The 15,789-nt window shown below is 43.2% G+C and overlaps 1 protein-coding gene across 17 annotated transcripts in view; it reads right to left on the reverse strand.

Annotated features, from left to right (window-relative positions):
• Nucleotides 1–15,789, reverse strand: part of SVIL (supervillin) — a 232,382-nt gene that overhangs the window by 80,698 nt on the left and 135,895 nt on the right. For all 17 annotated transcript variants that reach the window (XM_057304683.1, XM_057304684.1, XM_057304681.1 and 14 more), the window contains 4 exons: nucleotides 13,630–13,721; nucleotides 5,322–5,379; nucleotides 5,063–5,214; nucleotides 1,664–2,318 (listed from right to left, as the gene is read on the reverse strand). In XM_057304683.1, coding sequence (XP_057160666.1) covers nucleotides 1,664–2,318; nucleotides 5,063–5,214; nucleotides 5,322–5,329 — 815 coding nt within the window. In that variant the 5' untranslated portion in view covers nucleotides 5,330–5,379; nucleotides 13,630–13,721. The remainder of the gene's footprint in view (nucleotides 1–1,663; nucleotides 2,319–5,062; nucleotides 5,215–5,321; nucleotides 5,380–13,629; nucleotides 13,722–15,789) is intronic.

Raw genomic sequence — 15,789 nt, forward strand, 5'->3', positions numbered from 1 at the left:
CAATTGATTCAGGATCTCCCTGAGGATCTGGTATGTGGGATCTAGGTGACCAACCTGGATGCCATGCTAACAACTCAGTTTTTAGAATATGGTGATGAGAAATGGGGCTTTGAATTTTCTTTAAACCCATGTAATTGTAAATCTCTAATTTCCTTTCTAAACTGGACTGTTAGGTTTCTTTGTCCTGTTTACAAAGAACACGAGGAGTTTACTTTGATAGAGGCAAAGGCAACACTTTTTCTACTATGAAATACAGGTTTTCCAAACAACAGACTTTCATTTCAAGATAAGAGACAACAGGTCACAGTCCCAAACTTTCAAGAAGTCCAAAGGCTGAAACAAAGCCCCTCAGAACCCCATATCAGGTTTTACAGTATTTAATTCTCTAAGAAGTTAACATCTCTAAATGTTTTAGTATGAAGGATCAACTAAGTAGGGGCAGGTCTTTGACTCAATAAACTTCAATAAGTAAAATGATCCGTTTTAGTTGTATTATTGCCACTTAAAGAGGACACATTTACTGCTCCAGCGCAGCGTGAAATAAATAGGAGTATTTCCCAATACTTTTTCTTTCCTTTTTTTTTCCCCCCAGAATAAATATGCTTGATCCTCACCTCTCCTCAATTCACCTGGGAAGCTAATGCCCATCTGGACTGAAAAACACACTTAGGAGTCTACCTAGACAATTGCCCCAAACTTTAAAGTAGGATGTTTAAGTAAAGTGCATCTTGAATATGGTCATCACACTTACTGAATTTAAATAGTTAAATTTTACTTAAATTTAACTATTTAAATTTAAATTTAGCAATTTAAATTTAGCAATTTAAATTTAAATTTAGCAATTTAAATTTAGAAATTTATTTTAAATTTAGCAATTTAAATTTAAATTTAGCAATTTAAATTTAAATTTAGCAATTTAAATTTAGAAATTTATTTTAAATTTAGAAATTTAAATTTAAATTTAGAATTTTCTTTTAAATTTAGAAATTTAATTCAAATTTGGAAATTTAATTAGAAATTTAATTCAAATTTAGAAGTTTAGGAACAAATATTCTCTTCTGGCATCCGAGTTTCTGATTTTATACCTTTTCTGATTTTCCCAAATGGGAGCTGTTGTCTCTGTGCACAGCAATAACTCAATCTCTCTAATGCGGTGCTCTTCTGCACGGCTGTGTTCTCGGCATGTTGCTATGCCTGCACAGCTCTATGTTATGGTTATATTCAGGGATACAGCAGTCATACTTCACACCCTAAACTGAGACCCTTCCACTGTGTTAGTGCTGGTCCTTCTGCTTTGTGATATTAAATGACAGCAACAAAAACAATCACTAAGAAGTCTTGGGTATAATTATAGAAAAACACGTAAAGAAAAAGACAATTATTGAAGGCCTATAAGAAACATGTAAAAAGAAGGGGCCCGAAGTGAGGCTCACATGAAAGTGTCCCCATGACACCTGTTCAGCTTATCATTTTTTAAAAACAAGAAGCTGAAGCTTGCTGCTTTGGCAGAACCTGTTTTGACATCGTGGAAATTTAAAAAATCCCGTATCACCTATTTCTGCCACCAGCGGAACCCTCCACAGAACGCCAAGCCTACCCAGACCCTGACGCAAGGAGGCAAAGCAAAGACGGGAAGGCGGCCCAGCGCGGGCTGAATGCTTACCTGGCTCGGGCCTCAGAAGGGAGTGGCGGGTCACCAGCCGAGTGGCTCGGGGAGGCGGGTGGCCGAGGCGAGGAGAGGGACACGGTGTGCATTTGCTTCGGGGACCTTGGCACTTCGCTGAAGGCGCAGTCTCGCCCGGGGAACGGGAAGGATGAGGAGCTCTCAACCGTGGGGGCCAGGTCACGGGCCTGCCCGCCGGCGCTGGGCTCCTGACCCCGTCTTTGGTTTTCCACGTTGAGCAGCACCTCGGTGTCGGAAAGGCCATCGCTCCCGGGGAGGGCACAGTCCTTGGATTCGACCACGCAGGGCCTGGAGTACAGAGAGCTCGACTCTTTGCCTGGCTCGGCCTGCCGGTCACCTTTCCCTCCCCTCCTGTCAGCAGCATCGGCGTCCTTCCTGGACCTGGTGTACCGGGAAGGCGATTCCGAATCGGCTTCGGAATCCAGCGCTATCCCGTACTTCTCGGCCAGCTGCCGCCTCCTCTCCGCCTTGTACCGCGCGATTCTCTCGGCTTTGGACTCCAGAGCCGGGCTGTCCACGAGCCCTGAGCCGCAGGAGGAGTCAGCATGGACGCCGGAGGTTTCTGTGCACAGTTTGGAGCGGGTCTGCTTTTCCACCGAGGAATCTGAAGTGTCCTCCTCTTCATTGGACCGGCCTACAAGGGGACCACACGGGGAACACGTACAGAGTTCAAGGACAGAAGCACCTTTACCGCGCTCTGTTCCGTGCCCAGCACGCCCCTGAGCGCACGCCGCGGAGGACCCACTCCTCACACAGGTGCACGTAGCCGCCGCGACCCCCTGGGCTGCGAAGCAAGTGCGAGACCCGCAGTGAAATGCGCTAGCCCTCCAGGCTCCGCAAGCCGTCTACCGCCCGCCCCCACTGAAGCTCTGCTCCTCGCTGCCAGCTGGCTGCCTCTGATTTATTTCCCTTTCCGATTTTGAGTTTAAGATGTCACGTGCGAGGCCAGAGAATGAGTTCAGAGTCCTCTAGAAAAGATAACAGGTATCTAAACCACTGTAACTTGACAAGTGAGGATCGTGGTTTCACAGATCTGATAGTAACCGGAACGGCAATGGGCCATGTCAGAAAATACCAGAAATCCTTCATGTGTGTTGCTTTTTTTTTTTTTTTTTTTTAACAGAAGTGGATTTTTCCAATTGTAGCACACATGCTTGATACAGAAAATGTCTAACGTGAAAACATAGGAAGGTAAAACTCCAAATCACCAATAATTAATAATAAACTGATAATTTGCCAAACATTTCTATATATTCCTTCTAGTCTTTAATAAAACTGATTTCTTCTTCTCTCCCATATAAAATAATCTATGTTTACATACCACTGATGTTCTATATAAAACATTTTCCTATATTTGGAAGTCTTTTTTTGAAGACATTCTTTAAGGCTTCATAAGATCCTATCCAATAGGCATTGCATAACTAATTTAAGCCTTCTCATATTCCTGGATATTTACATTGTTTCTAACATTTTTTTCATTGTTTCTAACTTCTAATCAGTCTGATTTTCTGACTACTATCACAACAGATAAAGCTATAATTGCTTTATTAAAAAGTGTATCATTTTAAGAGACTTGCTAGACTGTCGAGTTGATTTCTATAAAGTTTGCATCAATATACACTTGAATCTGCAATATATGTTCTCTTGCAAACATTAAGTGTTCATTTAAAAAATTTCTTTTGATTACTAGAAAAAGAATATGTGCATTTTTCAATTATTTATTAGTCATTTGTATTAATTTTTCTTCTCTGGACTATCTGATCAAGCTTATTTAAGCTCTATATTCTATTGATTCATACTGTCATTTTTATTGGTTTGCATGCATTTTTACGAGACTATGAACCCTAATCTTATTCATGAATATTTCGAACTTGTTTAATATTCTGTGACATCTATGTGTAACATTTTCTTTGGAGTACAGATGTGAATTGTTATGTAGTCAAGTCAATTGACCTGGTCATTTGTGATTTCTCCAGCTGTTTCTGTGTCTTGAAAGTCCTTTTCCATTCAATTTGAATGAAATATTCACCTATGTTTTCATGTTTTTAATTATTTTCTTAAAATGAATCATGTGATTAATTGGGACTTATTTTTGTGTTCATATAAGTGAGAAGAGGGCTATGTCCCCTCTCCCACTGCACAATAACCGATTTTCCCACTACCATTTTATTAAATAAGTCTTCCCTTTCTCACAAACAGGTGACACTTAAATTATCATATAATATATAGATTCACATTTTATATACATGAGGGTTTATTGCTGGCTACAAATTTTGGTGCTCTGTCTATTCTTGATTCTTCATGTAATTTTTAAAAATCTTAATTCTCTAGTTTTTTGTTTTTTTTTTTAAGATTTTATTTATTTATTTGACAGAGAGAGACGGCCAGCAAGAGGGGGAACACAGGCAGGGGGAGTGGGAGAGGAAGAAGCAGGCTCCCAGCAGAGGAGCCTGATGTGGGGCTCGATCCCAGAACACTGGGATCACACCCTGAGCCGAAGGCAGACCCTTAACGACTGCACCACCCAGGCGCCCCTTAATTCTCTAGTTTTATGGCCACAGAAGATCAAGAACTCTAGATAAGTGACATGATCATATCACAAAGTGAGATTGACAGCCATCTCTAAGGAATAAACTAGAAAACACTGGCCATAAAAAGCAGCAGCACAGAGCTGCAGTGCTAGGGATGGGGTAGGAAGCACAGCCCTGTATGGGTCATCCTCTCTCAAGGCCAAGCTGAATACTTGATATTCCTAACATTGAGAGTTATTTAAAAAAAAAGTTAAGTCATGTTTGAAATATAGTTTAATATGAAATAAATATGTAATACATTTAAAATGACATGTAAATAATCTACATTAAAATAATTTAAATAGAATGTTTGTTGCATTAACACATAGATTAAGAACCCTAACCACTCAAGGTCCAGGTTCACTTTTAATGCTTCCCGCTGCAAGCAGCCGGGCCCTGTGCTGGGCACCTGGGCATTCTGCTTAAAGGAGTCTCATTCAGTCCTCTAGGAACTCTCACTGAGGATCTCAGACAGCAGGTCCTGTGGCAGCCCCCTGAGCACGCCAAGAGGGAGAGGTGGTTCCTGCCATTTAGGGGTCCCAGGCTGGGGAGGGGAGGGGGGAATGAAATGACGTCACCAATTTCCCAACAGTGTGCCAAGAGGAGTCATTTCTTACTGCCGATACCAGAGAACCACACCGATGAGGTGGGGCAGAGCTGCGTGTCATTGCGGTTTTTCACAAATAACGTGTATTTAATAAGTAAGTACATCTACACAATTCATGTTTGTGGAACATCTCATTTCCCAACGCCACTGGATAGAAAGGCTGCGTGCACCACCTCGCAGCCTGCACGATGGCATGCTCACCGGTGTGCGGGCTGGCCGGGTCTGTGGCTCGCATGTATCTGGGCGTGTCTTCCTCCAGCAGCCGATGAGTCACTAACCCCGTGCAGCTCTGCAAGAGGATGGGCTGGGCGTCCGCTTCGATTCCTTCCAGGCGCCTGGCAATTCTTTCTTTTCTGTGCAGGACACCAGAAACAGGCCCCGTGAATCAATTCTCAGGGACAAGCGAACGCTGCCTCCCCAAGCTCTGCTACTTTCGAATTAGGCACTGCCAATTCCTTACCTTTTCATTTCTAAAAATTCTGTCCTCTTTGGTTCAAAGATTTTTCTTAATTCTGCAACTAAAATAAAACAGAGAAGAATAAAAAGACGCTCCAGTTTTCAGTAGTCACGCGTCCGTTCTCCTCACGCATGAAACATGTATGTCTTGAACTTCTGTGTCTGTCCTTGGCTCCCGTGCAGCAGTGATGAGCAAGACTGAGGCAGTCCCTGTGTCTCTGACCCCGGAGACTGTGCTAGTGTGAGAAGGCAGAGGCCACGTGGGAAGCATGGACACACACACACACACACACACACACACACGCACACACACACGCACACGTCACAGGCTGCGCTAAGAAGTAAAACCATGAGTAAGGGATGGATTAATAGGCATGAGTTCTGTTTCATCCAGGGGAGTCACGGGAGGGTGTCTGTTTTTGACTGTTACTAGGTTCAACAGAGTATTCTAGGCTTTTCATTTTGGGAAACTTCTAACGTCTACAAAAGTAGAGACAGGTACTAGAACCCCCATACGCCCATCAGCAAGCTACACCCACCGTGTCTCCCCACACTCCTATTTTGCCCTATCTTTGAACCTGTAAAAATCTGTAATTAGCTGACTGTGTTTCCAACCATCCCTAATGGGGATATAACCACTTACTGCAGTTCAGGTTAACGCAGTTCCTAAGCCTCCCCTTACTGGATTTCACTGGAAAGAATGTTAACATTTGTTTCCTTGCTATAATTTGGGTGGATGATGGGTGCAATAACAACCCTAATTCTCCTGGTAACACTGCATAAGCAGACAAACGTTCTGCTGAGGCTGGGAGGCTCTCCTGTGATACCGACCATAAGGATATCACTGAGATGCCAAATCATTGTTTCTTTGGAGAAATGGCCAAATTTGGTGGAGAATAAAGGTCTCTCTTCTCACCTCCTGCTCAGTCACATGAATTTATAAAGGCTCATCTGAGTGGCTCCTATTGAGGCCCGGGAACACCAGGGAGAGATGTCGCTGACAGCCCTGGGGGTCCATGGAACTTTGAAAGGTTGAGTCAAAGAAGAAACTCAATGGAGGCATACTAGAATGCGGCAATATTTTCATTTTCTTTTTTGTTTTAAAGTAAACTCTACATCTTGGGGTACCTAGGTGTCTCAGTTGGTTAAGGGTCCGACTCTTGATTTTGGCTCAGGTCATGATCTCAGGGTTGTGAGATCCAGCCCTGCATCAGGCTACACACTGGGCGTGGAGCCTGCTTAAGATTCTCTCTTTCCCTCTCCCTCTGCCCTCCTCTCCCCTGCTCTCTAAAATAATAATAATAAAGTAAACTCTATGCCCAACGTGGGGCTCAAACTCATGACCTTGAGATCAAGAGTCATATGCTCTACCCACTGAGCCAGCCAGGCACCCCTGAATTCTGTAATTTAACTTTCAACTGCTTTAATTTTGATTTTATTTTTTAAAGTTGTCATTTTTAGTAATGAGTCAGAACCACACACACACACACACACACACACACACGTTTTATATTGCCCTTTCACTGTCTTCAAAGATAAAAGCTTTGTTTTTATTTATTTTTAAATGACAGCTGCCCCAAAATTTTAGTTATATTGACTTCTGTTAAGACAGTTAGCTTCAAAAAAAGTCTCTCCCTCAGTTGGCTTTCCCAGGAAGCAGAGCAGCTGGAGGCCGAGGTGTACTTGCTCTGCACTGAACACAGCTGTGTTCCTGTCTGGAAGACAAGGCTGTAATGGTAAGGGTGCATTCTGCCACGCTGCCTTTGGAGGAAGCTTGACTAATAATAGCTTCCCGGTTAACAAAGTAGCTCCAGCAAGATTATGGTGATAAAACTTTAATGGCTGGTAATGCATATTTTGAAAATATTTTCAAGGATGATATACACCATAGAGTATCAATTAATTATTTAAACCCCAAGAAGAGCAAGAGGCCATATTTTTCACAAGATTGCTCCAGAAGCTACTGAAACCAAATTCCAAGTGCTCTGAAAGGTAGGTTTCAGTCTCAACGCGTGGAACTCACTGAGAAATAGAGCATATTAATAGGGTCTTGCAGAGCCTAACGCCACTGACCTTCCCTCCACCCAAATTGTTTCATCTAGCTATGCTGTGGTCTAAATGCTGATGTCCCACCCCCAATTCTTATGTTGAAGCTTAATCCCGGAAGTGATGCTATTAGGAGGTGGGACTTTGGGAGATGATTGGCTCTGCCCTCAGGAGTAGGATTCCTGTCCTATTTATAGAAGAGGCCCCACATTGCATGGGGCACTGGGTGTTATACACAACTAATGAATCCTCAAACTTTACATCGGAAACTGGGGGTGTACTATATGGTGACTAACATAATATAATAAAAAAAATTAAAATAATAAAAAAAAAAAGAAGAGGCCCCACGGAGCGCTCCCTCCCCCTTCTACAACGTGGGACACAGTGAGAAGGTGGCAGTCTGCAAACCGTGAGAGGGTTCTCAGCAGAACCCAGCCATGCTGGGTCCCTGATCTGGTCTCCAGAACTAGGAGCAACAAATTTGTGCTCTTTAAAAGCCACCCCAAATGGTATTTTGTTTTAGAAGCCCAAATGGACTGAGACAAGATAAGGATAAAAATATTAATTTAACACCAAGAGTGTCTTATAACTGCTATTGGACAAAGTTAAAATACACTTTTTTATCCTAATTTGAGACTGAAAATCACTTCTGTTAAATTTTAAAATTTTTAATTTTTCTATAGAAATTATGTAACTAAAGACGTTAAAAAAAAAGATTCCAGCAGTACAGCGAAAAAGCTAAGTAATGAGTTGCTTCCTTTTTTTTTTTTTTTTTAAAGATTTTATTTATTTATTTGACAGAGACAGAGACAGCCAGCGAGAGAGGGAACACGAGCAGGGGGAGTGGGAGAGGAAGAAGCAGGCTCATAGCAGAGGAGCCTGATGCGGGGCTCGATCCCATGACGCCGGGATCATGCCCTGAGCCGAAGGCAGACGCCTAACGACTGTGCCACCCAGGCACCCCACAAGTTGCTTCCTGATGTTCTTCATTTCCCATATTCTAGAAGGAATGACCCACTAGTTGGCAGACTGTGCAAATGCCGCACCCACAACAAAACTATACTTCTCCTACTGCCATTATTCAATATTCTGTAAAAACTAAGATAATATGAGAAGGGAACAGGCTAATGGTCAGAAGAGTCATTCATCCCCAGAACTGAACCCCAAGAAGCCTGGGGCAGTGGGGAAAAGGTGGAGTGATCTCTGTCCTTTTCTGGACAGAACAGGCTGGGCAGCCCACTAGTGTGAACACTGTCATCGGACAGCCACCCCTGCTGTAAGTCTTAGGATAGCATTTAGCAGACATTCAGGTGAGCCTCCTCACAGTCACAGACTCGTCAGCTGGCTCTGGAACAGATCACACATCACCATGGGGTGCTAATGGCCTTTGCAGTGAAAAATTTCTTCGTGAGTCCCGCACCTCAGGACGTTAAGTATCCTTGGATCCCCTACCAAATGCCTCATCATCACCAGATGCCATAATGCGAAAATGCTCGCAGTTGTTTCCAAAGCCCCCTGGGGACATTACTGTCCTGGATTGAGAAGCACCGATCCCAGGGCAAAGATTCAAATAAGCAGCCGGGCCCCTGGATGCCATTGACAGACACCCAATGACAGACACCGCTGGCCAGCACTGCACTCTTTTCAACCACACCTGGGCTCAAACTCAAAACCGTTTCAGGTCTATAATCTGGCGTCCTCTCTGACTCTTTACTGAGGAGTGAAATGAGGTCATAAATCAAACCATACTTTACACGGATCCACAAGCTCGGGGCACCTGGCTGGCTCAGTTGGTAGAGCACCCGACGCTTGATCTTGGGATGGTACCCACGGGGGTGCAGAGATTACATTACTTCAAAATTAAATAAATAATGTATCAGCAAGCTTATTCATTCTTAGTGGAAACTCATAGTGAGTCTTTTAGGAAAAAAAATCCCATAAGCAAACAAATTACCTCTCAGTCTATTCTTTGTAACAGATCTATTTTTCAGTTAACAAGATTTGCTTTATTCTTATAGACATGAGATTACAGGGCAAAGAAATGATGTGGAAGACAAAAGAAGTAATAGAGAAGCTTCCTTTCCCAAGACTATAATTTAAAAGTAAAATTAGTAAAACAAACATGCAACATAATTACTCTAGCATATCTACTCCATGGGAAAACAGTCCAGTTGTATAAAAGAGAATAGGCTTTATCGAACTGCTGATGTGGGCATACACTTTCTGACCCGTTCTGGGAAAAAAAAAAAAAAAAACACAACCTCTTTGGAACACAATTCCCTCCGGTTGGAATTTTTGGTCAGGTTTATTATAAAGCATTAAGAAAGAGCTAATACTAAGAAATCACAGAAGTCACCCCCGCCGTGGAAATCTACGTTGCCCTCCGTTGTTTCGTGCATAAAGCACTACCCCGGGTATCACCTGGATGACAGTCCTGAATACAGCTGATTACAGTTTATGAGCTACCAAAAGCTGTCTTTCCTTTACAACTGTTATATAATTTCAGACTTACAGAAGAATCAAGACACGCTTCATAACACATTTACACTTTACTACATTTGGCTTTTTTGGATCCTTTTCCATAGTCATATGTTATGTGTGTATACACATGCATTAATGCACACATATTTACATAAGATTGATTTATTTATCTGAGAGAGACAGAGAGAGAGCACGATTGGGGGGTGGGGCAGGGGGAGAGGGAGAGCGAGAGAATCCCAAGCAGGCTCCACGCCCTGTGCAGAGCTGGCCGTGGGGCTCTATGCCATGGCCCTGAGATTACGACCTGAGCCAAAACCAGGAGTTGGACACTCAGCTGGCTGAGCCACCCAGACACCCCTACGTATTAATTTTTCTGAACCATTCAAGAGTAAGTTGCAGTATGATATCCCTTTATCTCTAAATTCGTCAGTGTATATTTCCTAAAAATAGGAAATAAGAATATTTTTTAATGGATTAAGCCGGGGCACCTGGGTGGCTCAGTCGATTAAGCATCTGCCTTTGGCTCAGGTCATAATCCCAGGGTCCTGGGATCGAGCCCCACATTGGGCTCCCTGCTCGGGGGCGGTGTTGGGGGGAGCCTGCTTCTCCCTCTCCCTCTGCTGTTCCCCCTGCTTGTGCTCTCTCTCTAATAAAATCTTTGAAAAAAATAAAATAAAACTGGATTAAGCAGCCAACATTCAACTGACTGTATGCTGTGGCATAACGTGTACAGTTCATAAATGGTTCAGGTAATAGTAATACGAGTCATCATATAACACAGATCTAAACAGGGGCTGTTGATCTAACTTCTGTTGTAATGAATTTTCTACTTTGCCTTCAAGTACATTAAAACTGTGGCATATACTAAATTATCCCTCATTGCACCTGCCATCTTAGCCTGCTGCTCTTGTCTGAGTACTTGTGAATGGTGCTTCTGTGGCAACACGGATTCTATGAGTCTATTTCCTTAGTTACCTTTGATGGGAATTGGAGGGTCATTTTCTGAGTCAGGTAATTTAAGGGCAATTGACATCAGGACTCTCAAACTTTATAAAGTTCTTTAACTGCCTAACATGCTTTATCATAATATATAATGCCAATACCCAGCATAATGTGGTCTGCTGGGTAGTTTTCTTGGGGAACACAGTTTCTTTCATCAGCCCCAAGAAACAGGCTTTCTGGTAAAGTTATTGTTGAGTTCAGTCATCCAAACCCGAGTACAGTAGAATCTTCCAAAGAAATATAAGTGGCAGGGGACTGCCAAGAATACCTCTCTCCCACCCTGCATTTGACAGGCTAAGAGCACAGGCCAGACCCAGAATGTCCTGAAAACAGATCTGACTTCCCAGAGGACTAACACACTTTAACTTTTACGCTTGGATGGCAGCCACTAATACAAAGACAAGCAGCTTATAAAATCAGCGATTACAAAACTAGAGGAATAAGGCGGGGGGGGGGGGGGCGGTGAGGGCTGAGAAGTGTGGGATTTCTTTTTGGGATAATGACAGTGCTCCAGAACGGACTGTGATGAGAGATACACAGCTCTGTGGATATGCCAAGAGCCACTGACCTGTAGACTTTAGATGGATGAAGTGTATACTGTTTGAATTATATCTGAAGAAAGCTATTAAGAGAGTACAGTAATATATTTGATCCATTTCATAATTCTTAGGTGGAAAATCTATTTTAATATCATCATCTTTATATAGGTAAAGGTTTTTAACTCTTGGATAACTTGTGATACACAGTTAAAGGAACCCCCTCAGAGAAACAGCCAATGATCATTTTAATGCTCAATTTCACAAAAGCAAGAATTCCTCACCAAGTGAACAGAAACTTCTGTAAATGCATGAACAGACATAAAACTCTATGCCATGAAAACAGCTGTAATCAATTCCTACTTTCTCCATTATATTGCCAAGGGCTGACAGAATCATTAAAATATTTGTTAACGTGGAGAGGTGAGCTTATCAGTAATACTTGGGTCTTTCCAAACATGCCTGCCCAAATTCGTAAAGTGCAGAGTGTAAAATAAGACTATGGGTAATTTACATGAAATTCAGAGGAGGAGGGGCTCTGATACTTTTTTAGCATGTTTTGAAGATCTTGTGAATTTGGAAACATAGATCTGATTAATACATTGTGTTCTTTGATTTGTGAAAAAGTACATTTTTATAACCAATTATGATACATTTTCTAATGAAACTGGTTAATCAACTTCTGTGTTCTTAAATTTTAGCATATATGTAGTTACAAGCTGTTGAACCCGAAAGGAACCTCGCATCTCACACATTGTTTCTAGTTTTTCTGACGCTAATATTGCTCATCAAGGAAAGGACCAGGGCAGAGGAAGAGGAAGAGTGAAGCAGCTTTTGCTATAGAATTTGGCCTGATCAGTCCAATCGTCCAAGCTCCCGCTACAATCAATCTGGTCACCCTTGTACTCTGTCTGGGTCATCTTCATAGATTGTCAATTTGACTCAGATTAACCAGATTAACTCTTTCACAAACAGTCTAAAACATCGGAAGGGCCCTGCCATGTCACGCCATCCAGGCGGGAACCCACAGCATGTGTCCTTCCCATGGAGGCTTAGGACCTTCCTTGAACAGCCAATGGGAGCAAATGAGATCGTAATGCAGCCCGTTTCCTTTGCAGGTCCCACGAACTATCAGAATTGTCTCTCTCCTACGAAATCTCACCTATTTCCCTGTAATTCAACACCTTATTCTTGTTTTGGGGCCTCTGGGGCAACATGAAGTCAGTCTGTATTTCAGCTGACAGTTTCCTAAGTACTTGAAAATTGCAAAATGTCCCTGCTTAAATTTTCTCCACAAGGTCAAATCCCTGGGGTCCTTCAAATATCCACCCTCATCAGACTATATCTAAGCCTATCACCTATTCAATTCCTCAGGATGTATGCCCATTTATCAGCGGACCTTTTAAACTAGATTTAGTTTCTATGAAAAGAATATTTTTTCTGGTTTAATTTCTTTTGGGTTTGATCTCATGTTTGTTTTTTTTCTTTTAGAGGACAAAAAAGAAAAAAAAAAATCCGACCTCCCACCAAACCTATTTCTTCTGAAGTAAGGGCTACACAGCTGATTTGGGACGAAGGCAGTTTGCGAGCTCGTCTCCCCTCTGCCAGTGTTAGAACTGGGAGGCACAAAGATCTGGTTAACGTTGACATCATTTCTCAGGCAAAATACAGGGGTAGCGGGTTGATGGCAGGTGCAAATGTTTTACTGCGCTTGCATCTTTACCAATGAAAATACTAACTCATCGAACATGTGAGCGCCTAGCTGGGGAAGGAGATGTGTAAGGTACGGTCTGCAGTGGAAGCCCAGTGTGCTGCCGGGCAAGGAACTCTAAGATGCTCAGTGTAAATACAACAGCCCTGGCAAGCACCAAGAGGTGGAGGGAGTGGGCAGAGTAGACGGAGTAGACATGGGCTTATGAGCAGAACTCACTGCCCCGGGAGAAGGTGAAAGGTAGGAGAGATGATGCAGGTTGATTCTATGCCGGCTCCCTCTGTCACTCTCCCCACCCGGCCTCCGGGGAATACCCAAAGACACCTAAAATGAACCAGAAAGGACACGGAGAAAGGTGTAGATGAAACATGCAAGAAGAGAGGTACTTTCATCGAGGTTAATTCTTGGAATGGCAAAAAGGAACACAAAGGAGGGTATACACTGGAGACTAGGGAATGAATTTCCCTCAAAGAAAATCAGATGACATGACATTTATGTGCTCAGGCCACTGGTCAACCATTTAGGGACAGTCTCACCTTTTGGAAGTGCAGTTAAAATCTTAGCATCGATTCTTCTTCTGCGGTTAACAAGCTGTTCTTTATCTTCAAGCCAGAACTCTTTCTGAAAGCTAAAAATTGAATTATTCCATTAATAATGTTTAACGTCAATCTGAATCAAGACATACGATGTTAAGTGAAAAAAATACAAAACAAATCTGCGCAACTGTTACACATAGTGAAATATGTGTATGTGGATTACAAGTGAAATGTTGTATTTTGGGGAGTGAAATGGTATCTTTTTTCATTTGTTTATAGCAATATCTATGGCTTTTGTGTGTAATGGAAGAATTACATCAGCACAGGTGCGGAGCGTGGCGTCAGGGGGCAACAACACGGCTGAGCTGTGAGCTGGACACCTCGGTTGGGACGGACACCCTCTTCTAGAGCCACTCGCCCACAGCTAGGGAAGCTTGGATTAATCGCTCAACCTTTCTGTGTTCGTCTCTTCCTCAGAAAATCAGCAACTTGTCTAGATAATGCACTTGCTTTCCTCCAGGGTTGAAACGATGTTGAAGTAACAAATGCCTTCCAACGACCAAGAAATCAAAGCATGGTGAACACGCAGGAAAGGCTCATGAAAACTGGTCTTGGAGTACAGGGCGAAATGAAGAGGGCAAGAATAAAGAACTAAGCACCATGTACTTCTCTACCTAGGCATATTCCAGGTATAATCTTAATTATCTGCACAAGAGCCCACGAGGTCTGAACTACTCAGTGCTGGGCTGGGAAATGTTTAACAACGGGCTCCTCCCTCTGGCCCTCCCATCCCCTTCCCCTAAGCACTTGCTTTGCAGTCTTTGCTGATGGTGTCCATACTCCCCCTATGGCTGATTTTCAAGCTTCCCACAGGGCTCACTGGACTCCAAGCTGAAAGAGAGACTCTCTCACCCACAAGCAGGTGCGAGCCGGCCCCAGCACACCCCTGGCACGACCATCATCCTTGGTTTGCAGGTTAGGAAGCTGGTACACAGTTTGCCCAAGGACGGGATACAAGCCTAGCACCTTTCTCACACTGTGCGCAGGGGCCCCCAGGCTGCGGAGTGCCAACCCCATGGGCCTCCGTGCGAGCGTGCCTGGGGCTGGGCAAGACGACAGAGCTGCTGCCGCGCAGGAAGAAAGCCCAGCGTGAAAACAGGAAAACTAATATTCCCCAGGAATACGATCACCTCCAGACAGGTGAACAACGGGCTCCCAAAGGCTGAATATCAATGCAAACGTGACCTTCCCCATGGGCTTGTCCTCCATTTGCACTTCCTCTCTGCAGGGGTGCGTGCCCATGGAGGTCTGAGGGGGACTGGACGGAGGAAGGTGCTGTGCGTACTAGGTAAGTGGGACACACGAATCATCTACACCCCATACATAAATTCAATTTCAAGGAGCTGCTGCACATTCCAAAATAGGGGACGCATCCATCTTCTAGAACCAAGCTCATCTGAACTCTTACTTACTGCTTATAAAATGTGGTAGGGCTTATATTCATAAATATGACTGCATGTATTCATATTATTTAATAAAAAGTCTTGAGAATAAGTAGTCCTTATAAACCACACTCCAGATGGCTTGAAGATCCTAGGACACTTGCTTAGGTCAGAAATGTGGAATTAGCACTGACTTCTCAACAGTGAATCCTGATGCAGTGACAATTCTTTTTCAGGGTTTTATTCCGATGTATGACTTTGTATCAACCTGCGGGATTAGATAACTGGAGAAACGTAGCCGACTTAAAGAACGGCACGCTACTGTAACTGGCTATTTAGCTACGTAAACATCTTGATAAAGTTCTGTACTTTCTTTGGGAAACTAAAATCTCAGGAAAAGAAGCCTCTATTCAAACAAAATGATCCAGCCCCTGAAATACTCAGTTTCTCAGGCCATTGACCTTGGGGTACAAATATTATCTTGCATTTGCAAACATAAATATCTGCACGCTTCCATCTCCCCTTGTTTTGTGCTTATCAAGGAGCCACTACTGCAGACTGAGAACCTGTTCCCCAGTGACACAATCTTCTGAACTTCTTTAGCGGGTTCCCAAGTCATCCGCGGACACCCCCTGAACTTACTTTCCTCAACCTACGAGAGTGCCAGCACCCATAAAAAGGGCAGCCTTTTCACAGCTGGTCAGAAACCAATGGAAAA

The sequence above is a fragment of the Ursus arctos genome, unplaced genomic scaffold (assembly GCF_023065955.2).
Source record: "Ursus arctos isolate Adak ecotype North America unplaced genomic scaffold, UrsArc2.0 scaffold_30, whole genome shotgun sequence".
NCBI lineage: Eukaryota > Metazoa > Chordata > Mammalia > Carnivora > Ursidae > Ursus > Ursus arctos.